We start from the raw sequence: 26,484 nt of genomic DNA, 5'->3' as shown, positions 1-26,484 counted from the left end.
ACTGGCTAGTTTCTTGAATATGAATATGTGCCTTCATTGTTCAGGCAGGTTTGAAGTGGCTGTGATCATACTGGGGCCAATGGCTTACTGTTAAACACCAACACAATAGCACATTGTGCTATTTACATAATCAATACATCATATATATATGGTTTAACTTGAATTAAAACATGAAGATCACTCATGACTGGAAAGTAAGTATATGCTTTGCTCGAGAACAGAGGAGAACAAAAAAACTATTCACAAAACAATAGATTTGGTTATTGTTATGTCTATTTATACTGATGCCTCTATATGGCCTCCATCAGTAATCAGACCATCAGAGAGAAGATGGTCTGTTTCTAGTTATTCTTCATGCTCCTCATCGGTGTCCATGTTTAATGTTTCATGACCACGCTGCTGGAGAGAAGGTAGGCACGGGAGAAGACAGGACCAGGAGTGAGCGGTCCTGGTCCTGGGCAGACTGGCAGGCCTCTGCTGCTGAACAATGAGACTCTGGTGCTCAGAAACACTACCACTTTAGTCCACAGGGACCGCCAAAATCAACTCGAAATGAAAGTAGCTTGAAGGAACTTAGAAAGATTATCCTGGCACACGCTTTTCTTTCACCTGTTCTTAAGCCACAAACTAAGTGAGCTCAGAAAATGGATCGATCGCCTATATGTTTTTTCTCACTGGCCTCTCAGGGCTTCTGGAGATTATTGAGGAGCAAGTCAGGTCAAGAAGGAAAAAAACACAATGACAAATGGTTCATTTGATTTTATACATCAACCCACAAAGACGCTCCAAAATATTCCCTTAAGTTAAACCCTTCGGAGCCCTGTAGGCTCTGCCAATCATTTGAAATCAGTTTCCTGTCTGTGGATGGAAATGTGTGTGACTTATGGAAGTATGTGTTGCATGTGGATTACATCCTAAAGATCTACTCAAATCCTACAGTTGCTGTGCTGTCCAAAATGGACACTTACTCACAAAATATAAAAAAATTAAATAATATTATGTTTGGAGAGGATTGTATATATTTCCAGTCAGCGTTGAGCTCTCCAGAACAAATTATAGAAACAGTGTCGTTTTAAATGGACTTTTGAGATATAACTGGCATAAAATCGCAAATCCACTGTCGAGTCCTGTACAGAAATATTAAATCAGAATACAAATCTTTAGCGACGGAAAATTTGAATATAAAAATATTTCTACACGGACATACAAGTTACAATTGACCAGCAATTGCAGAAAATATACACAAGAGCAATACAAAACAATAACCTTTCCAATAGTTAATTTGACTTATTCATTTTGATGAAAGCTGAAGAATCCCTGGATGATGGCTAAAAGCTTTCAGTAGCAACATACTGGAGTATGTTTGATTCCTTTCGAAGGCACCCGAGACAACAGCAGTTAAGGCAAAAGTTGGTTACATAAAATGCAATATTAAACTGTATGAACTCTTTAAGGACAGCATACATGTTCAAGAAACCTTCCGCCTCCATTATGATACTTCACATGCTCCAAATCCTGCAAACCAGCCTCTACACACCATCTGACACCACCTGACCTACTTCACATTCCTTTTGACCCAAACTGAGCCACAGTCTTGCTCCTACCCCTCGGTGGTTCCTCATAAGTTAACCCACCTTATTTGCCTTGCATCATATGTGTTATACCTGCATCAATGTGCCAATATACAGCTTGGTTTCTCTTTCCATTGGGCCGTCCTCAAAACTATCTACGGAATCTACATACGCCACCATAATAACACCAAAGTATTGCTTCGGATCCAGCGCAGCACGCTGTGAAAATGTCCATCTCTATTCAATTTGAAGGCAGTTTCCATTGTGCATGATGATGGCAGGCACACGGAGGTTGAGGTTCGTTACCCTCTTGTAGATAAAGTGGAAGACCTGGGCCCGGGGCCGGCCGTGGAGCTCGGCTTTGATCCGCTGAGGGTGTGTGTCCGGGGCCAGCTGCTGGCTGCTGTCTTTGGTGACCAGAAACAGTGCGAAGGTGTCAGGGTCCGGGATCTTGAACTTGTAAGCGCAGAGTGAGCACATCTCCTCCGTGGTTGTGTACGGGTGGACGATCAGGGTTTTGGCCGTGCAGCCTGTGTCCTCTTCCTCCAGAGCTACACGGAGAAAGTTCTACAGAAAGGAACAAAAAGTCCTGTGTTAATAAATTGGCCGTGATGGAAAATCTCCACAATGAACGAAGGTCAAGAGTCAAGAGCGCAGGCAGAAAAAAGACGTGCAGTGATAGCCAGGGAAGAAAAAACAACTAATAAATCCCATGCAGTTGTTTCATGTTCCACAAGAGGGTGCTCTCTACCCAGACACACAAGTGAACCCTGGCTCCAGGTCCTCATGCAGTGATATTAGTAGAAACTTAAGATGTATTCCTTCTCACCGACGAGGGCCGAAACGCGGCACCTTTTCATGCTGGTTTGGATTTTATAATCTTTTCGGTACAACTCAGACTCACTGCCGGGTGTTCAAGTTGGGTTCAGGTCAGGCGCGATACCTGAAAGTCGTCCACAGACGGCGCTGACCGCTGGGTGGTGCGCCGTCTGTGCCACTGGTGCAGAGTGTTCCTGGCCTCAGAGCTCAGCACCCGTGCCGCCTGCTCCTCCTGGAAGTTCTTGATGAGGGCCATGGCTCCGTAGGCGCTGGTCAGGTAGTAGCCCCCTGGGGAGGGAGAAAGGAGAAAGGAAGAACAGACGTTTTGAGGATGGATGGAGAAAAGGAAACCAAACGGAGGTAGTCCTGTAGAAATAAAACCAGCGGACATGACATGAGCAAGAGGGGAACACTTCCTCCTTTGGAATAGAAATGAATCCATCACATAAAATAATGAAGTGAAGCTCGAGGACACACACCACATTTGATACATTCTACAATGAGCATGCTGTACGTGCCAGACACTTGACGCTGATAGGAAAGTATTTCATTCTGGCAGGGGTCCGCCTCACTTTTCCTCTGAACCTGCTCCAGCCCATTCAAATCAAACACACACTGGAATTTCCTGCCCATGTCTTAAGTTTCTCAAGCGGTCAGAAGCTTCCTGGTGAACTCCACGGAGCTGAGAGGGCCCCGGTACAAGACCTACTACTGTATGTTAGAATGATAGAATAAGTAAGATTCGCAAAACGTCCAAAAACGCGTCAAGATGACTTCCTCTACCACAAGAAATAAGTCTTTAACAACGTGGATGTATTTCAGCATCATGTGATCATATGAAGGTCTGAGGAGATGTTGCTGGAGCTGATGATGATACTGCAGTAGTAATAGTGTCGTCTTCACTGTACTGCAGTGGTACACAGTTAACCTCGAGCCACCAAGCCAGCTCATAACCAGTGCCCACAGTGTTCCTGTGACAGACTTTTGACAGAACCCAGACGTCTAAAATGACTAAATTATAGAAAAGTGGTCACTTTGATCCGTAGCACGAAAGGAACGGAAAGGGATTACAAACATCTCCAGTTCATTAGACCCCAAAACTGCAGACTATGTGGTAATTTAAAGCAACATGTCATCTTTGATCCATGTCGTACTTTAATCCACTATTTCTCAAAAACATATTGATGAGAGCAGCTTTAAGAAGAACGGGAGGCATTCATCTATCATCTACCTCACTTTACTTTGTGTTGATGACCACATTAACCGGGTCATCGTGACGGTGAAGACCATTCCCAAAGCATTTAACGTAGAGCGTGTCTCCTGTACGACACACATCTGACCTCACGCCACACTGTGACCCACCGGACGTCCTGAAGTGGGACGACCCCTCCCTTCCACTCGCGGTCTGTGTCCTGTTTGCTGGCTCCCGTCTGTCTTTCAGGATGTTGACCGTCAGCTAAAGGGCCACACCTGATCCTGGTGTGGTTCCAGCTTTAAAGCCTCTCCACCTGAACATTGACGGTCTCTTCCTCGTCTGACACGGACGCTGATTTGTTTCAGACATTTTCACACATGCTGACAGTACCGATTACTGGCTCTCCATGATTGTTTAATGTATCTATTTTTTACACTCGGCCAGTCTCCCATTTATGTTGCAGCCTTTGAGCCGGGTGGTAGCATACGGGGGCTCGTCCGATCTTGATTTACCAGGTTGAGATTGGCGTCATGGAGTTACCTCTGCTGGTTGTAATTGGCTTGATGTGCATCTTGTTTGGTGAGTGAGATGTTGTCTGCTTGTTTGGGAGACATGGACGAGTGTGGCGAGTAGACTAGTTTTCCTGTTGTTGGTTAATGTGAGCAGCAGTAACTGCTTATTGTTCATGAGTGTGTTTCTGTCACAGAGTGGCCCTGTGCACACGGTATGTTCCTGTTAGGTTTAGAGCAGATTCCCTCTGGAGTTCGTTGGGGGACTTGACGGTGTGGTTGGAGCAGCTTCCTGGAGGGCATACCCGAGGCATGTATCTCACCCAACAGTAATCACTTATTATTGTAGTTTGTTTGCTGTCTCCCCTTACAGTCTCTATGCTAAGCTAAAGATGCCCATTCTCACATCATTTGGCCTTGTCCTCTGTGTGGCCTTGTACACACCAAGAAGGTCATGTATGAGACATGGAGCAGACGAACTACAGGACCTACCTTCTCCTTGCAGCAGTGCCGGGTCCAGCAGCTCCATCATGTACTGGATCTCTGTGTCCAGCTGAGGCATGTCACACTGAGCCACCACATACGTCAGCATGGGCAGGAAGTCGTCCGCACCGAACATCCTCCCTGGTGGGAAGCAGACGCAGAGCGGTGAGGGAGGGGGGTGTGCTGGCCACACAGGTCTGCCAAAGGGCATCGGCGTAAAGAATCTGGGTCACAAAACATTTGATATTCCAAACAGAAGAGGAGACTTCCTCTGTTGCTCTCACTGAGGTTTCTTGTTTTGTTGTCCCCTGTTCCGATGTTAGGGCTATACAAATAAATTAGATTGAGTTCAAAATAACCACTGCTTTACTTGCTATATTGGTTTTATTCTCGGGCTTTCTGGGGAAAACTTCTCCATACCTGAGTTATCCTGCATGATGGTGTAGATGAGTTTACACACACGCAGCAGCAATGACACCTTTTTCTCGGGGGAGTACATCTTCCTCATGTTCAGGAACTTGTGGCGGATCTTCTCGATAGCCTCGGGGCCGGGAGGCACGGCTCCGTCCACCCCTAACTCCTGCGGCCTCTTGGCCTTAGCCAGGGCCAGGTTCTCCCTCAGCTGCTGCAAAGCGCCGCTGCTCACCTGCAGAGAACCACAGGCCAACCGGTTACTTGACCCAGTAAAGACCAGCTTCTCTTTTGGGGATGTGATTCTTCTCTAGCTAAGAACGTATCCTTTTCTTATGAGTGTGGGAACTATGAAATTCATGATATTATGGGACGGTAGAGTAACTCTGCTGGAGAACAAGATTCCACTCCTCTCTTACCTGGAAGTCATGTAAAGCATTCTCGATCACACTCCTCAGAGGCTTTAGGACACACTTGTGCATGGCCTTCTCCAGCACCTGGTCTGCAGAAGATGACAGTAACACACACACACACACACACACACACACACACACACACACACACACACACACACACACACACACACACACACACACACACACACACACACACACACACACACACACACACACACACACACACACACACACACACACACACACACACACACACACACACACACACACACACACACACACACACACACACACACACACACACACACACACACACACACACACACACACACACACACACACACACACACACACACACACACGCCACGTTACAAGAAATCATTAAAGAGGAAAATAAACTTGTGTGAGACCAAGGTCAGGACACATCCCACAGGTTCTATACAAGTTAGAAACACGGCACTGTTTGGTCACCTGAACACTGTATTGCATATAAATATATATATACACATAAAAGGAGATTCAATACGTTGTACAAAGTCAGCTGACGGCCCAACCCAGACCATTACAGTGGCATGTGTACATCAGCTCGGAGAAAACTTCTCAGCCGATGATGTAAACTATGGGAGCCGGGGTCAGTGTCTGTTTAGTACACTCTCACCAAACACTTCCTAATGTTGCACTGTGAGGAGGACGTGGGCTTGTTGAAGGAGAAGACTGTCTTTCTTAATATCTTTCTTATTGTCAACACAATTCCCATAAAAACCTCAACAACCAACAACCGACTCCTATTTTCTGAGTCCTGTCCGTGTCCCTCGGCCTGTGGCCCGGTCATTCCTGCTGGACATGTGAATCCTTTGAAGGGGGTCCCAAATAGTTTTATTATTGATTCAATGTGAGGTCCTGGGACAGGGATGTCGTATGTGTACAGATTGTAAAGCCCTCTGAGACAAATTTGTAATTTGTGATATAAACTGAATTGAATTGAATTGAATTTAATTAAAGAAAAAGAAAAAGAAAAAAAACAAGCCAGTAGCTTCTGTTTCAGGAAAGGTATATACTGTACATCCACACACAAAAAAGAAAAAAATCATGCAAATGTGACCGTTTTCACTTCCTGGTTTGAAACAATCTTAAAGGACCAGTGTGTAGGATTGAGTGGTGACTGGTACTGAATACCCCTCCCCCCACCTACACAATGCATCCATACCAACATGTTCAAGCTGCCCCTTCAACCTCACTCTCTCTGGAGTGAGGGTCTGGTTTGTCCCTTCTGGGCCGCTGTAGAGACATGGAGGTGTAACATTGAGGACTCTTTGAAAAGAACCCGCTCCAGATGTAAATATAGACGGCTCATTCAAGCTAATGAATGCATGAGGACTCTTAGTTTCAGGTTGATTTATACACAAATGAAAGCATAGTTCTGAATATTATAATACATTCCTACCAACAAATGCCCCGGAATAGCTACACACTGGTAGGGTAATGAAGTAACTAACCTCAAAGTGTGACATTCACGAGTCAGGTTTTACCACATAGATTACATATTTCTTTGAAGAGTTAAAGAGTGTCGGGGTTGTTGGTTCTCAGCTCGAGTCTGACCGTGAACAATCTTTAAAAGTATCACATTCATCTCGACCTCCACAATGACTCCATCTGTACCTCCCACCTACACACATCGGCTTCAAACACTCTCCTGCCTACCTCAGCTATGTACAGCATGTTGCATTGTTGTTCCCTGGCAGCACTGACGCAGCATTCACGCACGAGCATCCCCGGCCTCCAGGCACAGTTCTTGCAATGAGCTTCGCAGAACCAAGTGCAGGAACAGGCCAGCGTGCACAAACAAGAATCCTGTCCTTGTGGAGTCAGAGGGAGAATGTGCTGCTCTTACACCACAGCATATGCGTTGTGGGGTCGCCCGGGGTAAGAGCTCTGTAGTTCCTTACTGCACCCTGCTCAGACCAATGCATCGCAAGTGGAGAACAAGGGGAGCGCCCGAGGTGTTTTACAGAGGCCGGAGAGATTCCACTGATCCTCATGTGTGCACAAGGAGCAGCACAGAGGCTGCTAAAGGACACACACACACACACACACACACACGTTCTGAATGTGGACTTCCTAATTCCCCCCCAGAAAGGCTCATTTCCTGCATGTTGAGCAATGTTTGTTATTGGGATGTTCTCGACTCCAGCCTGTTCTAAGTGTTCCTCCACTTCGATAAACTTTAGGAGACCCTGTGATAAACATGTGCACAGACACACAACAACATAAACACCAGCAGGCAGCGAGAGAGTAAAACACACTCAAAGTAAGGAACACAGAAGTGTGAGGTTTTCTCATGTACGTCCCACAAATAGCAGCTTTCCTTTTCCTTGCCAGCCTCCATGGGCATGAGTTAGGGCGTGTTCGATCAGGTGTACAGCCCCCCTGTACCCAACGGTTGATCCTTCTAGCTAGTATTACAGTTGCAACAAACACTCAAAAGTCTGGACAAACGCAGCATTTCTTTCCCCCAATGTCCGACTTTCAGCCGTAATCTTTCTGTAAACACTCAGAGCCCAGACGTCAGCTCCGCTCCACTTCTCCTTTCTTTTGAACCTATTGTGTGGGATTGTAGTTGACGTCAGGCAGACCGCCTGCTCGGAGCTCACAGAAAAATAAATAGCTGTAATTGTGACACACCTTTCACCGTCTAACAATTAGGCCTGATAGTTTGGAATTTCCGGCTCAGCCGAAACTGTTATTGAAAAACTTCATTCTAATTTCCAGAGTCTCTTCATAAGAAAAAACGTTTACATTTCTTCACATTGCCTCTCTCCAATGGGAACGTTTGTGAGTGTGAGACACTGTGGTCTGTTAGCACAACCAGAATGGATCCCTGCTCTGTCTCTGAACAAGGCTTTGCTGTTATTGTTTACAATGAACAAGGGACAAGAGATGAGTGCAAAGACATACTTACATATTCATGCAAATGCTCGAGTGCACAATAATCTGATTGGAATGAAACGTCCCTTTGATAGAGCTGCTCACGCATGCAAAACTTTATTTTTACAATCACCATGACCTCAATGGAAAAAATCCACAACTTTGACACAATGAGGGATTTAGTCCCAATACCAAGTACTGGGTTTCTTTTTCCAAGCAACTAAATAAGACAATGATCACAAATGTCCAACGCATCTTGCTTTAATAATCGGTCCACATATGTGCCAGTATCCAGTACTTATTGCCGATCACACATTTCAGTGAGCACCGCAACTAGATTGAATACCAAGCAGGCCTAATGAAAATGTCTGCTTTTCTTTTTTTTTTTAATGAGCCTTATGGAAACCAACAGGAGGCAACCAACAGGAGCCAAGTTTTACTCGTTGGGGCACAGCACACTGGCATTTCTGAAACTCAACACCAGCAGTGAGGAAGGCTAATATGGAAAACTTCAACTAGTGTAAGGCAATGACAAGCCCGGGCACTCACTGACGCTGAAGGCGTTTTCCTTCTCAAATGATACCGGAAGGAAAAGATGAAGAGAGGTGCATGCTGTCAGAGACGGTGATAACCAAAACTTTACACAAGTGCCCACGCATGCAGACGCAGAAGTTTCACCAAGTCAAGAACAACGATCCCGCCAAGCAAACAACAAATCTCAAATGGTTTTAAAGATTCGCAGCCTTCTTACCAATCTGGTCCTCCGGTATGAGTGACTCGATAGGGGGGTCCAGTTCGGAGCTCTGGTGCAGGTAAGCCTTCATCTGTGTCATAAACTGCCTTAGAGTCTGCAGAAAATCCATCCCTGAGGTGTGACAGCCTCGGTTCTCCTGAACAAAGCTGATGTAGTCCTGGACCAGGGAGCCAAAATATGAGCTTTTGTCCCTGGACAGCTCAGCGATCCTTTTCACCGCCCGTCTCTCGGGGGTCATGAGGGAGCTGAGCATGCCGCTCACCTTAAGGAAGCGTCCCTTCAGGGCCCTTGGGAGGATGAAGGAGCCACCGCTCAGAGTAACGCCGACCCTTCGACTCCGTGCTTTGAAGGACGGACGGTGGCGCATTTCTAGGTCTGTCTCCAGACCGACCCCGTAGTCCTCCTCCTCGTCTTCTTCCTTGTCCTCATCGTCTTCACTGCTGTCCTCCACTGGGTCTTGATGAGTGAGGTGTCGGGATGGACTAGGGGCCAGGCCCAGGGAGAATCCAGGAGACTGAGAATAGTCCAGTGAGTCAGAGGAGGAAGTGGACATGCTCATGTCACTGAGCCGCTGGCGTCCCCGCTCCTTAGAAGCGGACAGACTCCCAGCGTTCTTCTCCAGTAGCACAACAGCAGGGACAGCAGGTGGAGGCTGGCAGGGTGGAAGCTTGGCCTGGGACAGAGCTTTGGCAATGGTCTCATCATCCAGGGCAATGTGGCAGCGGTGAGCTTCCAGATCCGGCTTCTTTGGCCTTGGAGGTGGGGGGTTTGAGGGCGCAGGGACTGGTGAGCTGGCAGTTTTGGAAGGGCTGCTATGCTTGGCACCCATTGAAGGTCGAGCGGGAGCCGGCCGCCTGCGGATGGACGGTTGCTGTTTTGTAGACAAAGCAACAGCCTCTGGCATGCTCTTGGGTCTGGTGGTAGCAGCTGGAGGTCCAGGTGGTGGTGGAGCAGGGCGCCGGCGCGGCATCGAGCGGGGGGGAGGAGGGCGTGGGGGAGGTGGCCGCGATTTGCCGCTCAGTTTGGTCTTGTCAACGTGCTGCTCGCTCCCTTGGCTGCTGCTGATCGGCTTCACGGACGGTCTCGCCGCATTCTCTAGTTTGCTACCGGACCTGACAGCATGTGAAGCTGGGTCGTCCTCACGCCGGTGGTGGTGGTGGTGAGTCTGGAGAAATAGGGGGTTGACAAAGCACAGGGGACCACTGGAATGTCTTCTCTCAAGATGAAAGGAAGGTGGAGGAGCGCCGGACCTCAGGGTCGGAGGTGCACTGTCGCAGTGAGCCCCGGTGTGCCTCAGCCGTGACGCCTGGACCTCCCTGTTCCTGTTAGTCCCCTGGGGGCTGAGGGTACGGCTCAGAGGGCGACAGGGACGGGGGGAAGGGCGCCGCTGACTGCACAGGGCAGAGTCCCAGAAGCCTGCAATAGAGACACAGACACATTTACTATCTGTAAGCTAGACACATATCTCTCCTCGGACAAATTCAAGGTCCAGAGTGTTCAAATTAAAAAAGATCAGTCAAAGAAAAGGTTAAAAAGAACAAAAGACAGCATTCTCAACTATTTCTCACCAACAGCTCAGACTTTTCCTCAAACTTTCCCTAAGTTGTTCTCTTTGCCGGTCTTTGGTGTTGCTGGTGGTAGAAGCGCAGTGAGCTCAGCCTGTGTCTCTTGTCTCAGATTCACAGGGTGCCGGCACACGCCCAGAGACACAGAGAGGGAGTCGCCCATGCTAATCCCAGAGTGGGAGGGCACGGCACACAACACACCCGCGGCACACAGCTCCAGTTCCTCCACTCCTTCTTCCTGCTCGGTTTTCCTCTCTCGTACTTCTACGTGCTACGGACTAGTTGTACAATGTTACGTTGTTAAATGAAGCTAGTGTTACCAGCAAACCTCATTTAACTGACGTTCTGCCTTTCATTTAATATTTCGACAGAAAAAATGGAAGACATGTGCTCTCATTTTGGTGTGTGCTGTCCCACTGAATCCATCCATTGTTTTCAGCTATTTGGCAAAGCAGTCTTCATGCTAACACTCGGAGCTTTGATAACTTGATAAGAAATACATGCTATATCCTATCATCCTATCATATCCTATCATATGTACAACACAATTATTCCAAAATATCTATGCAGGGATTTCAGCATAAGCCCAGTGATGACAGTTTTCACAGGCTAAAAATGGCCTGTGGCCATAAAGAAGCTGGTATTCATATCTGTGCTAGTACCTCAGCGTCTGGAGACTGAAATCTGCCCGTGGTCTTCATACTGGTCCATGTGAGCAATGACACTGTGCAGTCTGTCTGCAGAGTAGCACCTTTAATGTTTAATGTATGTTAACATTTATCTGTCATATTTGACCAAAAAAAATTCTCAGATTAAAGCTGGTGTTGAAACAATGGCTGAGTCTCAGAAAATATGCTTTGATTGTGATCAGTTCAACAAAATATAGGCTGGTCACTTATAGGCTGGCAGAACTAATCCATATGTGATATATATACTGTATATATATACAGAAATATATATACATAATACATATACAGTAAATATATAGTACATATATATACATATGTACACACATATTCTCTCTATATATACATATATACATATGCATATATATAAACATATACATATACAGTATATAAACAGACATATACAGTATATAAACATAGACATATATGCATGTATACACATACAGTATATGTATTTATACATACTGTAGCATACATACAGTATATGTATTTATACATACTGTACATACAGTGTATATATACACAACATATATACATATATGTATATATACAACATATATACATATATATATACCAGCTCGCTAAACTTCAAGAATGTCTTAAAGACATAAAAACATGGATGACCTGCAACTTCCTGATGTTAAACTCAGACAAAACTGAAGTTATTTTACTGGGCCCTGAACACCTCAGAGATCAATTATCTGGTGATGTGGTTTCTGTAGATGGCATTGCCCTGGCATCCAACACCACTGTAAAGAATCTCAGCGTTATCTTTGACCGAGACTTGTCCTTTAACTCCCACGTGAAGCAAATCTCAAGGATTGCATTTTTTCATCTACGTTTCAAAAATCAGGCACATCTTGTCCAGGTAATCCAGAATGCTGCAGCTCGTGTACTCACAAAAACTAAGAAAAGAGATCACATTACTCCTGTATTAGCTGCTCTGCACTGGCTCCCTGTAAAATCAAGAATCACATTTAAAATTCTTCTCCTCACCTACAAAGCCTTGATTGGTGATGCACCATCATATCTTAAGGAGCTTGTAGTACCATATTGCCCCACTAGAGAGCTGCGCTCACTAAATGCGGGGCTACTTGTGGTTCCTAGAGTCCTAAAAAGTAGGATGGGAGCAAGAGCCTTCAGTTATCAAGCTCCTCTTTTATGGAACCAGCTTCCACTTTCAGTCCTGGAGGCAGACACAGTCACCTCATTCAAGAATAGACTTAAGACTTTCCTCTTTAATAGTGCTTATAGTTAGGGCTGAATCAGGTTTGCCCTGGTCGAGCCCCTTGATATGCTGCTATAGGCTTATAGGCTTACCCCGTCTTGATGTCTGATTCACTAATAATATTACAGCGATTTCAAACAACCGGGTGGCAAAGTAGAAATGTTGCGTTTAAACCCAGAACACAGTTGCCAGAACATTGGCAGAGAGCAACCAGTGACATCCCTCACAAAAGGAACTTCAGTTCCAAAAATGTCCCCGTTGTGTCTGTTAGCGCTGATCTTTGTGAATTGGATTATTTTTGCAATGAGAGTCATTTGCACAAACCAAATGTATGCTGCTGAATATATGCAGAAAGAACAGGAGTGCCGAGACCCTTTCTTGTTAATGTTCCAACTCTCCCCTCTGCTCGGGGCCCTTGTGGCTCAGAGTGGTTTCATAGCGCTGTGTGAAAGGCCCTTTATACTGCATCATGCTACCATGCTAACAGCTAGGTGAGGCTGCCCAGCAGTAATAGCAACATTAGAACGCTAACATGCTCACATTGACCACGCCATATTTATGATGTCACTTTCACCTTGGTTTATGGTCCTAACATGAGCTAATAAGCTTATGTGCAGCTGAGGCTGATGGCAATTCCATTAGTTTTGCATTTAGTCATGAACCAATGTCCACTCTGTGGCTAATTCAACTGGTGACCCGATGACTGCGCTAGAACAGCTACGATACGTCCCGAGGAGACACGAACATGAAGAGATTCACTGTCAGTCCGGATCAAAATGGCGGACCGACTCAACATTGCCATCCCGAAATGAACCACTGCTAGTTTGACTACAAACTAAGTAAAGTCCTGCTCTCATGAGAAATAGATATTTAATAAGCAGTTAGTAAGTGCCTCAAACGACGCAGCTGAAAATCAGTTACAAAGTCACTGCGATATCCAAATGTCTCCGTTCCTAACATGTGTTTGTGTTTCACATGTGCGTGCCCAGATTCCCCAGCATATAATGTGCCTTTAAATAGAATCGTTCCAGTGGAGGAGGGCGTTTCCCTTAATGGCTGTATGAGTTAGCTAAGAGAGGCTCACCGGCTGGCTCAAACTCCTGCACATCAAAATGGAAGAGCAGCAGAACGGCACACCAGTGCAGGCTGGTCTGTTCTTCTGTGGAAAAGCTCCCGCAGAGATGGCCTGTGAGCTCGCAGAGAGCCGCAAAGACTCAACTCCTGAACAATGTGACATGTGTGGATTTCTGAACAACTACCTCACATCCTGTCACAACAGCAACAACAACAACAACAACCTTATTCATTCCAGCTACAGGCTTTCATCAAGCCATGTTTGTGTTGGGACAAACTTGTATGGGACTTCTGAATCACGGCCATCGAACACCACGGGTCCAAATACGAAAAAGAAATGGCAATGAATCCACCGGCGTATCGAGAGGTGAACGCACGACAGACCCCCACCCTCAGTGTATAAATCAGACATTACACCCCCCCCCCCCCCCCCCCCATGCACAGGAGAGTGTGTGTCTGCATCCATGACACACGTTATGTCAGCACTCACACGGCGTGTAGCTTTCCACTCGCCACTCCCTCCTCCCCCACACTGAGCTCTGAGCTATGTCGAATGCTTTTACTGTAGGAAGCTGACTCACCGCAGATTCACAGAGCCGAGCCTGGAATAACTTCCAGAGATGAAGTGACTCAATCGGCTGTGAAACCAGCAAAGGAAAAGACACATGCTGGCTGCTTTATCTCGGCTTACCTGCTTCTTATCGCAGGTGTAGCACTCACAGACAGGCACCCTGAGGTTAAAAACAATGTACGGTATTAAAGTACAACACTGCTGTTGTGCAAGTAGCCTAGCTTAGCATAAAGACTGGAAGCAGGGGGGGAAACAGGTTTGGCTCTGTATGAAGTTTTTAAAAATCCTTCGACCAGCAGCCGTGAAGATTAATAATTGACAAGAAGTATCTCATTTGTCTGTCAGCCTTCTGTACATCCAGAGAGACAGATCCCTGCTCTCCCTGAAGTGTCTTCCTTTTTATTCCCTGTAAAGGTTTTTTTGGGGCAGTTTTGTCTGTTTCGATGTGAGGGTCCTGGGACAGAGGATGTCGTATGTTGGACGGGTTGTAAAGCCCTCTGAGGCAAATTTGTAATTAGTGATTTTAGAGAATACAGATGAATTGAATATAATTAATTTGTACACAAACATAAATGTAAACAATGACAATTGGTAATAGAAAAAGAGTGTATCAATCTGCGCAGCATATCTTTTCACAGTCTCCTATAGTGTGGGTTGCCAGATGAGGTCCATGTCTGGAGGTTTCAGTATGAGGCTCTGTACAGACACACTGGTACAAAACCTGGCAGATGTTGTTTGTCAACATAGCCACTAATTCAACTTAACACCCCAAATTGTCATTTATTAATTAATTTTTTATGTATTAACTAACACAAAAATGTGTTAATAGAAGCTTTACAAGTGCTAGTAATGCCTATTTAAGCATTAGAGGGAAGCAAGCTGGCTGTCTGCCCCTGCGTCAAGTCTTCATGCTAAGCTAGGCTAAGGCTAAGTTTTGTTTTTGTGAAATGAATGTCAACGAATGACTGAACGGTCAGAAATAATTCTAATAACTGTAGAACTCATGTAAAACATGCTTAACTGAAGCTGGTTTATAGTAAAAACTTGCAAAACCAGCCATATAAAATATGGATTGTTACCTCACACAATAAAATAATCAATGAGGCTACCTGCTCCCAGCTGGGCCACCTCCTCCAGTTCTTTCTGAGTCTTAGCCGATGCAATGGCCTCTGGGAGTTTGAGTGTGAAAGGCAGGACATCCCTAAGTGAAAGAATGAGAAAATGTTGATGCACTTCAGCATGTTTTGTGATACCGTACCGATTGGTTTTTAATCAACACTTTAACATATACATGTGTACGTTGAGACAGAGAAGCTGGGGATGTGACGGGTGGAGGGTTTACCTGCTAATACAGTAGAAGGCCACCAGGCGAAACAGATCTGCAAAGCTGATCCCAGATTCCTCGAGAGAAAAGGCTGCAAGCAAATGAAATGTTTACAGACTGAATTAAAATTCATAGACTGGAGCAGTTGTAGTCGCTTACATTTGGAGCTTCTGTCACTAGAGGAGATGCTGAACAAAGGGAAGCCTTTTGTGGTCCAGCAGATGTTCAAGGTCCTCAGAGGATGAACCCTAATGACTTTAGTGATCCCCGTCTTTTCTTTTAGTACACCAGAGACAGTTTTGCTTTTTAATGTCTATGCCAGTGTGGAATGGATTTGGTGACATTTGGTGGAGATATTCAGGGTTTCTAAGGGATGAGATACTGCATCTCCACATCTGATTGGCACAACATTTGGCACAGATCATGGTTCCAAGAGGAGCAGTGGAATTTGGTGCAGACATTAGAAGCAGGGTTTAAATCCCTCTTCAGCCCCCACGGTCACTGTTTCATCAAGCTACTCCTACATCTGCTCTTTACTGTACACAACCAATAAGTGACCATTCCTTTGCTTTGGAGCTGGCTAATGTGAGACTTCCAAGGACAGCATGTACCCTTCCCAATGTGATATGTAAGCACCGCTGTGCTTGTTAGGGAGTAGTGTGCCATAAAAGGACTGGTGATTTGTATTGGTTCAGAGTGAAGTTCAAACCGTCGGTGCGTGGCTAACTTAAAGCAGCAGGCCGTGCAAGAGGCCAACTGGAGAGCAGCTGACCCACATCTAAAGGACAAACCAGGCCAAACGCACAGCCCCCCCCCCCACCCCCCCACCCCCTCCCATGGGTGCTGTCATTTCAGCGGTGAATATCGACAGCTGGTGTGTCATCACACTCTGGCCCCATCACAGCTCCATAAACTGAAGCACAGAACAATGTCTAATGACTATTAATTGGAAGTAATAGGCACAGTTACAACTGAAATGACGCTCAATGTTTTTGTGGGTTACGATCACAACAGTTGACCACAAGAATGCGGTTGCTTTTCTCTCGTGTGGCATCCTATGTCAACATCTTGACTTCCTTCAAGTGTTCCTAAAGTCACACATCCACACAGCTGCTGAGCGACCGTAAGTTACCTGTTCAATGTCACTGCTGAGGCAGTGCAAACAAATGACCACACAGTGGAAGAGCAGCTCACTGCCAGCAGGAATCTACTCTCTGACCTTGAGGTGGTTGTGGTGGAACTGAAAGACCACAACTGGAGTCAACATGAATTTACTTTTCCTAGCAAACAAGGCATGGCCAGTGAAACTGTTGAACCTAATCTGGACAGAGCCAGATTGCGTAGCGAACAGCGACGATTTTGAGATGTGTTACGATGTGATGTTCCTTACTGTACTGGCTCTCTCTGACGGGGAAGTGGCTGATGGGAGTTCCCGACGGATCCTCCAACAGACGCACAGACAGAACCTTTCTCTGCAGCGCGGCTGACTTCCTGACCAGGAAAACCTGAAAGTCATGAAATATCCAATATCAGACAATAATCGAATAAGACGCATTAGCGTTTTGTGTCCGGACGGTGACCCCTCACCCCAGGGGGCTGCCGGAGCAGAATGCGACTGGCCTCCTCTTCACTGACAGCCAGCAGCAGCCACACCGGATGGGTTCGACTCAGCCTGTCCAACACGCTCATCCTCCTTCGCAACGAGTCGTATCCGGAATCCCTCTCGCCCCCCTGCCCGCCACAGTGGGGGGACTGCAGGTAAACGCCGCTCACCTCACCCTCCAGCCTGGCAGAGAAACACACAGAGAGGGAGAGACACAGGGAGTGAAACTCTTTCGCCATCTGCTGGTGACAACGAGCATTCCCAAACGCTGGTGAGGGAAATCCGATTTGGACAGAACGCCGGCTGACGGTGAAACACGGTGTGGCTCATCAAGAACAATATCTTCAGACATGAAAAACACAAGACGAGTCAGGCTGAAGATACGACGAAGTGCCGCCTTACCCTCGTAGATCCATGGGCTCTCTGTTGGCTGTCGTAGAGGTCTGGACCATCTCTCTCTTCAGCTCCCCAATCTCCAACGCAAATGTATCAATCAGCTGGAAGGAGACAGAATGAGAGGGGGGACAAGAAGGAGAAGAGGAGAGGGGACAGCCGTGAAGGACACCGACAGCATTGCTCAAACATAAATTAGAAAGCGGGACGCGGAGGAACTGTGCTGGTCACATCTGGAACAAAGGGCAGAGTAACCGTTTCCTGTGTGCGGACCTCACTTCCTCCAGGAAGGAAAACAACAAAGATAAAGCTTTGTCAGAGAACCAACCCACATTAACACCCAGAGTGAGAGGTACTGTGTGCAAACACATGCAGAACTCCGGCAGCATGGCTCCTCTCGCGCCATGCTGGACTAGTTCAGGAGATAATGTGTTGATCATGTAATCTTAGTTTAGATTTAGCACGAGTTATGACTACTGGTGGCAGATATGGAATATGTTTAACGATCGCTGACACAAAGCATACCTAGAACCCTTGTGGTCTGCCGCCCAGTGGCCACGGAGAATGCAGACAGGGAGTGGAATGTAGCCGTTCAGTGAGTTACAACTTCAGCCCTGTTTGTTCGATCAACACTTGTTCACAATTTATGAGCAGGGTTTTCTTTTTTTCTATGATTGCTCTGGTGTCTCTTGGATGATGATGCATTAGAGATAACGGTAACCTCGGGACCTGAGTGAAGTCACATTGAATACGTGGATCGTGTCGGGTGTGACTGAGCTATGAAAAGAATTGCGATATTTGACACAGATTGCTGCCATCGGGTAAAAGTATTTTATTTTCTCATAAGCGATGTTGCGCTGCCCGTGTTGATAAAATGGACCAATCAGTGGGACAGACCCACCCGTCCCCTTCGCCTCATGCAGCATCTTTGCCTTTCTGACTCCCGTTTCATCTCCCTCCACTGTTTGAAAACCTCTGGTGTAAAGTAACGAAAGATATGACAATACGTTCTGACAGAATTTAAATAACTATTATGAAACTCCCCCCTCCCTCCCCCCCCGCCCTGAAAAATGTGGAGAAACCGCTCGGCTGCATTTAGACTTCGAGCAACTAATTGCTTCTCAAGTTGTTGTTTTCTTTTCTTTTCTCAGCCTCAAGTCCTCATTCTACATTGCAGAACCTCCTAAAAACCTATCCGAGCAGATGTAGACGTGTGGCTGCTGTACCCTGGTGATCTGGGTCAAACAGTCGTTGTATCCTCAGCATCCTCACTATTCCTGTCTGCAGAGCACAATATAATGAAGACCGGATATGTGAGGTGATGCAGAGAAGGCATGTCAGTGTCATGGTATCTGACTTCCCCCATGGCGTGCTAACACAAAGCACCATGCAGGAACACTTAACATTTCAACCAGGAGGAGGCCTCCTTGTCCAGCTGGGCTCCAGACCACAGACTCTCCCCTCAGACGACTAAGTGGAGCCAGAGCCTCACACCCTACAGCATGAGCCCTGAGCGCTGTCCACTTCAAACTCAAACTGAGGACGCTCAATGAGAGGCCCGGTGGAGCCAGGGACAGCCCTGCAGAGCGACGGACAGCTCTCTCATACGCGTCCTGTTAAACGCACTGAGAACCCTAAAGCTACAAGCTACAAACAGACAAAGTTGCTGACTCGCGCTTATTCCTCATGTCATCTCTCTCCCCCCGGTGACACGGACCTCGCTCTATTGGTTTCATATTCACACACCGATTCTTATTTAATATTATATGTATCTCTTTAAAGCTCAGGTGAAAACAACAACAATCAAGTCCAGCACAGGAATGCTGTATACAGAGGGGGGTGCACAGAGTCCAGCAGAGAGAGTTATGAATGTGGCAGTGGAGAGAATGTAAATGGGGGATGGAGCCAGAGCAGACGACATGGAAACTCCTGAATGTGTGTGCGTGCGTGCGTGCGTGCATGTGTGTGTGTGTGTGTGTGTGTGTGTGCATGTGTGTCGAGGTAAGTGATTCTCTGCATGAACTGCTGGTGAAGCCATGGATGGAGTCACCGGGAAACTATGTTTGGTTTTGACACAGATGCTTTCAGGGTTAGTGAGGATGGAAGAAACGGCAGTTTAAAGCAAGACAACTTTCATGTTTGTTTCTTAGTTCACTCTGGGTCCAACTTTGTCTGTTTGAGACAAACAACCTGAATGAACTAAGAGGTTCTGATGACGCTGCTGTAGCAACACTGGTAACAACATCCACGCCCTCATGGCAGCCAGAGCAGATTTATTTTGTTCTATTTTTTGTCAGAGCATTTGTTTCATTGATTGCTGTGAGGATGTAATTAGAATTTCAACAAATATAACACATTTATTTGCCCACACTGGCTTTAATCATCTTAATTTGTTAATATTTTGTAATCTATTAAGTGTTTAAATTGAATGAGAAGTGTGTGAAAGGCTTCAGCCTACAACTTGTTTTGGTTTGTTCAAACATAATGACACAAACAGCTGCCTCCTGGGTGAGAGTCCTGTGTTTGTTTGACCCACCCACCCTTAAATGTTTCAAATATATCTCCCGGCTTCCTGTATGTCCGGGCTCACGATGTCACGATGGACCCGAGTGTTACTTTTCCAAGGTATGGACTGTGCGAACAGTGAATGATCTTATTATCAGTGGTGCTCATGGGAAATGTAGTCTTCGTTCCAGGAAAACATGACCACTTTTGTCCACAGGGGTCGCAAAGAAACAAAAAGTGGCCTTTACTTAACTTTAGCCAAAGCTAGGTGTGTCTATCTCACCAGCCAGCACATGTTTTATGCTGTACATGGAATTTATACTTTTCTTTATGGAGGTAAAACATACGTCTAGGTTTAACCGCATTGTAACCAGATGTAGCCTAGTTTTTTAGGTTTTGGTTGTTCTGTTCTAAACAAACAAGTGTTGAGTCAGCCTTTCTAAAAAAGCACATTTGGTACACAGGAAGTGTTGTGTTTTATATTTCAAAGGGAGCCACATGAACCACCCATCAGTCCTCACCTTAAAGAAGCTCCCGCTCCTGTCCGTGAGGCCACTCAGGGGGTTCCTGGGCGGAGAGTCGGAGGCCATGTTGTCTTCCTGTCCACAGGACCGGGGAGCTCTTACATATGGGTCTGCAGGAGCTCTGTGGGTCAGAAGAACGCTTCAGTTCAGACACTTTAGCTGTGGTGCAACCAGAGGACATTCCTGCTTTGGCCCCACCCCGTTCACTTCTCTTCTTTTCCTTTCATTCTCCTGCCTCCTCTCTCTTTGTTCCCCCTTTCCATCGCCCCGTGATCTCAGACAACTGTATTAATCCTTAGCCTCTGTCCTCTCATTATCTGTCTCTCTTGTTTCCTCCCTCTCTCACATTGTACTCTCCATTTCCCCTGGACTTTGTTCCCATGCAATACATACTTAATTCATTTTCCATCTTGTCCTCGGTTCTAGCAGAGCTGCCCTTCTTTCCCACCGTAGTTTATCTATTTCTCTATCTGTATCTATTTGTCCTCCCACCTTCTTTCTGTCTCCCCCTTTTCTCTCTAGCCAGACTACAACTATTAGGCCGGCCCTTCCCGTCATGGCAGAGGTTCACAATCCGCCCAAACCAGGGAGATGCTCCATTCGTCCATTTGTTTTTTATCTCCGTCACCATCTACCAGAAGTGAGACTTGAGGGTGGAGATAAGAACAACCGAATGCAGTGAAAACACACACCGTGAAAGGGTTAAAGTTGTAAGATGAAAACACTGACAACTCCCAGACCGGAAAACGCTGTGGTAGCGACCTGTCAATCACAAGGTAGCCCCGCCCTAAAGCATATCCTGCTTTATGGTCTTTTTGACTCTAAATGATAATAATTTAAGAAATGAGCACCATGCATCAAACTATAAACTGAGATCCTAAATTTAGAGGAGTCTCCCCCTAAAGGACATTAGAGAGAATGCAGCTTTTAGACCTTTAAAACCTGGAGGATGGTTCCGGGTGTTTCAAACCTTTTATAGCAGGTGCCTATTCAGTTTAGTTCATCATTCGGCAAGAAACCCAATGAGCACATAAAGGGCTGTCTCAGGATCAGATTGTTTACTACACTAATATCGTGTCCAAAAGAATTCTTGAAAACAAGATTAGATATTATCCACAGGAAATGTTAAATAATAATAACAATGCCATCAGCCAAATTCATCTTTTAAAGTTAATTATTCAACATATCATCTATGTAAAGGTCTAGAGGAGTGATGTCTACCTGGGATACGTCTCTCCCTCTGTGTGTGTTGTTATCACACCTTTGTTGATGGCACACTATGACAAGTTCATATTGCTGGTATCACAAGCAGATTTGTGTGGTGCAATTTGTTGCTGTTCTGAAGTGCAAATATGAACTGTGGCACTATTGCATTAATCTGAAGTTCCTCATAGCCCTGATGAGCGTACTACACTGCTGAATAAGAGGAGAGGTTATGGGGGAGTCTGTTTGTTCCCCACCTGGATGAGAGGCAACCGTTTCCTGCAAAGCGCTCAGTCCTAGTCCTAATCCGAACTCCCAGGCAGACAGCAGCCTTCACCCTGGCTTGCTAGCAGACAGCCTCCACTCAAGTCCATTCGCCCCCATGTCCTGAGCCTCTTTCCTCCAGAGGGTCCCGTCAATGTTGCCAACCTCCGGACCTATGCAACTACGGCGACCACAAACCTACGGTTCCCCCGGTGGACGTAGACAATGACGTCATCGAATATTTAGCTGGAAGAGCGACGGCTTTGCCGTTATCACGGTGTTGGTCGTGCACCTCTGGGTCTTGGTTACTAAGCAAGCGCCTGCTGAAGGCAGACCTAACCACCATTGATACTGATAAAAGCAAATAGCTTGAATTAGGAAGTAAAATAACCCATTAATGTAATGAATATGTCTCCGGATTTTAGAAAGACATTTTTAAATGCTTTAATAGCGGGAGATCATAGAACAGTGAGTAACAATGAGTTCATATTTTTCTAGCCGAATCAAATTGTTTACAGGGTGATGAACTTTCATTTTTGTACAACACATTTGTCATTGTTATACATTTGTATATATGTGACTGGATTGTATCAAGGCAATAAAGTAGATCCATAAATATCTAGTATGAGGTATGAGTTTAAAATTCATTAAAATTGCTTCTATAAACAAGGTTTCAGGCTACTGGGCTATGTGTGTGTGTGTGTGTGTGTGTGTGTGTGTGTGTGTGAGTGAGTGTGTGTGTGTATGTGTGTGTGTGTGTGTGTGTCTGTGTGTGTGTGTTCACAGGACAGGAAGGGATGGAAAGAGTGTGTTTTATTTAAATACACCGACTTGGTCGTTTACTTTACTTACTCACTTTAATTATAAAGACTATTCCTAAACAACAGCTCCACCAGGAAGGAGGCTGATCGCTCACAGCTTTTTCCATGAACTGTTTATGGACGTTCTGTCAGTCTAACACCAGCCTGACCAACAGCCTAACCTCTAATTATAGTTTCAGCAGGCTTGCAATTGCAACATGCGAATGCCGATGAAACTTCATATACAACTGGTAAGAAAAGCCGACACCGACTTTCCAAAAGGTCGACGGGGAAAAGCCCGGGCGGTTTTCTCTGGGCTACTCCCCTTTAAATGAGTACCAGGAACACTGGGCCAAGGAAGGAGGTAGGCAATGTCTCCACATAACTCCTGTTTCTGAGACGTAGAAAGGAAGAGGGGGAGGAGAGCAGATGAGCAGATAGGGTGGGAGCCTCCCAATGACCAGATAATAGTCCAATACCTCCATCCTAGCAGCGCTTGTTGTGGTTGAGTTATGAAAGACCGGCAAAGGGAAAACAAACACCGGAAAGTGGATTTTAATGACTTCGGTCCAAGCTCGTACTGCGTACTGCAACCCCGGACCCTCAGGGGCCCCATAGGCCTCTCCCTGTGTGGCAACTAGATAGTTGGATTTTGAGTTATTGTATATTCCCCTGTGAATGTGCACCACTGAAGCACAAAACCAACGGGAAGCTGTAAGGGCCCCCTGCCCCCGTTGGATTCAAGTCAGAGATGAGCCTTCACTTTATGAAGGGAATGCATGCAGGAGATCTCAAAATGATATGCTGGATGTTGTCCAATAAAGAAAATGTTAACCTATTTCCCAGGATGCAACACCTCCACGCGTTGGCAGCTGGTAACTGAATATCTCTGCAGTGGCCTTTTACGGGAAACAACATGATCCACACATAAACATCAATAACTCCACAAGTAAGATGCCTCTTACAGCTTCAGATCGTTCCTAATAATCATTAACAATCAGACTTTCTTTAGTCTAAATGCTAAACAATAAACAAACACGATGCTCAAGTTGTAGCCCATAAGCAAACTCACTGTCTCCAGGGCAACATTATACGTATTTCTTTCATTCCCCCCCCCCCCCAAAGCATGATGGGACTTGTAGTGCCAATGGAGGGATGGAAGAAGCCATATTTCTGGATGTGAATCAACTCTGGAAGCTGATATTCAGTCCAGTTAGCAGACAGCTCCTGTGGAAGCATCCAGTGTTCACAGATTACTCTCACACCGGCTGCTGCTTCCATAAACCAGCCGGGCTCTCGGTTCCGCCTTCGACTAGCAGAGAAGTGGTTTGACCAGTTTACTTTGAAATGTTAAAGCACAGAAATCACAGACACGTAAAAACAGAACAATCGACCGTTAGAAACAAAAGCAACTGTCCTTTTAAGGGCACAGCGGACACAAACTCCACGACCCTATCAAGTGCCGACGAGTTAGGAGTCATTAAAATACCTTGCGGCTGATTCACTTCCACAACGCGGCGTGCAACTCGGGCTTCGTGGGCCTCAAAAGCCTCGGAGAAGCTAATCTCTCCAGCAGATTCCTGAAGCAGCTTAAATGAAGAAATGGTCCCCTTTATTACCTGGATAGACGTCAGCTCACTGTTCCTGAAGAGATCCGGTTCAGACGGGTCTCACAGATCGTGTGGAGGTGTTGCAACACGTTGCCAAGACAGACGGTTCATACGCTCCAATAACTCCACGGTGGAATCACTCCTTTTGAAATAAACAAGTGAGAGACTTCCATCCCCAGAGGGCGGAGATGAGGGAGACCTCTGCACGTTGTCTTTTGGTTGGAGAGAGTTGAGAGAGCGGGGAATGATATCTTATGTATGCATTCATTTTCAGCACGGATTCAGATTCGATTATTCTTTTCATAACGCTTGTTATTTTGAATCCACAGTCCCTCAGCAGGAAGACTCCTTCCTTCAGTGGCTCTTTAGCATTTCACTCTTTTTCCAGCGAAATGAATCCATGTTTTTTTTTACACATGGGAAAACCCAATGAAAGTAGGCGACGGACTGCTTTTCCTCTGGCGTGTCACCTCCAACCACACTGTTGAAAAACAGGGTTATGAATCATTGATAATGTGACGCTGCTTTGTGGATCTCACTCATTCAGCCGCTCTTTTCTACTCTTCAACCAGACTTGGGTTTTGATGAGGTTTATTTAGTCTGTGTGGAGGTCTGACTGCAGTCTGGTGGCTTTGAGGATGTTGCATATTTATTGTATGTTATCTTTGTTTTAACTTATAATACCAATACTCAAATCCCTGTTCACGTCACATAGCATGGAGCCGGGAAGACAACGGGGCTGAAACCAGCCTGTGATGTCTCCATCACTGCTGGTCGGATGAATAAACCAGACCGGGAATCAATGCTGACCCTTTGGAGACAAAGGCCACACGCCGGTGGCTGTTAGTGGGGTTTTATCCAGTGGGAAAAGGTTATGGTCAACATTCTGTCAGTTTAATGCCACTGTGAGAATTTACATTAATATTCCATCCACATACTAGGATTTAAGATGCCTTGACTATTTGAGTTGTTATTATAGGTATTACAATAATGTCTGGGAGGGTCTTGTTATATTTCAAAGTGAAACGGTTTAGCTTGATATAGAAGTGCAGTCTTGGTTGTGTCCCTGTGTGACGTGTGTGACGTATAGCCGTGCACGTGCATGGAGCTTTATGGTCAGGATAAGGAGCACATGACCTTGTATGGGTGCACGCAGCATGAAATAAATAGATAATAATATTATTTTTTTTAAAAGATATCTGTCTCGCTCAACATGCAAGAACGCTGCTGAGACTCTCTCATGTCTCCTGAGGACTTCGGTTCCACTGCGCACGCTCACTGCGCACAGGACCTCCGTTTGAAACTCCTCCAGAGACTCAAACATCACGGACGCGTTCCTCTCCGGGACCAACTGACATGGCCTTTGTTGCCAGTGTGCATAGATCCACTTCCTTACCAGAGTCCCGGTGCACAAACACAACTTGACTCACCTTTCCAGCGCGCGCCGCTCCGCCGCTCCGCCGCCGTCGGGTTCGGGTTCGTCGTGACACCGAGGAGCCTGCCTGTCCCCCGGACCCGCCCGGTTACATGTTTAACGTCGGGCAGACGGACCGAGACACCGGGTCCTGAGCAGGACCTAGAGAGACCCAGATGTGTAGGGGGGGCGGGGGTAACATGACGCCTCTGCCTGATTGGCTGAGGAGCGTTTTGAATGTCTCTCATCGTTGTTCATAAAGCAACTGATATGAAGAATATTAACTGTGACACTCCAGATATCACTGCGAGGACAGTTTGATATGTAGACATGTTGCAGTATTGAACATATGCATAATGTTCATCACATAATGAATACTTTTGAATATGTTTGTGAACAGATGTGGGCCGATGAACTAAAGGTAAAATAGGTTCCCTTAAAAGTTCAACCAATGGCTAAATAATAAATAATGATCATAACTCAAATTAAATTGGAGCCATATTGGTCACTTTGGGGTCAGCAGAAGAAGCGGTGAGCAACACTCGGGTCGTGTCCTGCCCGAGGACACGGGGGCGTGGACTAGCTCATGTGTAGGACTCGGCCTCATCCTCCAGACCAACAGGGGGCAGCTTTTCCC

The 26,484-nt window shown here is 46.1% G+C and overlaps 1 protein-coding gene and 1 long non-coding RNA gene across 3 annotated transcripts; one reads left to right on the top strand and one right to left on the bottom strand.

Moving 5' to 3' along the window:
* Window positions 1-744: 744 nt before the first annotated feature.
* On the bottom strand, window positions 745-25,949 carry LOC117736831 (ras and Rab interactor 2-like). 2 transcript variants are annotated; one of them, XM_034542428.1, is made up of 13 exons: window positions 25,864-25,916; window positions 20,554-20,677; window positions 17,537-17,631; window positions 17,119-17,317; window positions 16,922-17,036; window positions 15,550-15,622; window positions 15,317-15,408; window positions 9,081-10,499; window positions 5,408-5,490; window positions 4,998-5,223; window positions 4,587-4,718; window positions 2,515-2,678; window positions 745-2,138 (listed from the first exon to the last, which is right to left on the bottom strand). In XM_034542428.1, exons 2-13 carry the CDS (start codon window positions 20,620-20,622, stop codon window positions 1,809-1,811), a joined length of 2,997 nt encoding a protein of 998 aa, XP_034398319.1. In that variant the 5' UTR covers window positions 20,623-20,677; window positions 25,864-25,916; the 3' UTR covers window positions 745-1,808. The 2 variants fall into 2 exon arrangements, with proteins under 2 accessions (XP_034398319.1, XP_034398329.1); XM_034542438.1 differs by having other exon boundaries at window positions 2,028-2,138; window positions 2,476-2,678; window positions 25,864-25,949.
* On the top strand, window positions 17,438-19,912 carry LOC117736971. The gene is made up of 2 exons (XR_004610004.1): window positions 17,438-17,879; window positions 18,679-19,912. It is a non-coding gene; the product is annotated as an uncharacterized LOC117736971 (long non-coding RNA).
* Window positions 25,950-26,484: the final 535 nt, after the last annotated feature.

Source organism: Cyclopterus lumpus, chromosome 1, assembly GCF_009769545.1.
Source record: "Cyclopterus lumpus isolate fCycLum1 chromosome 1, fCycLum1.pri, whole genome shotgun sequence".
Lineage (NCBI taxonomy): Eukaryota > Metazoa > Chordata > Actinopteri > Perciformes > Cyclopteridae > Cyclopterus > Cyclopterus lumpus.
This window is presented reverse-complemented; position numbering and strand designations above follow the sequence as displayed.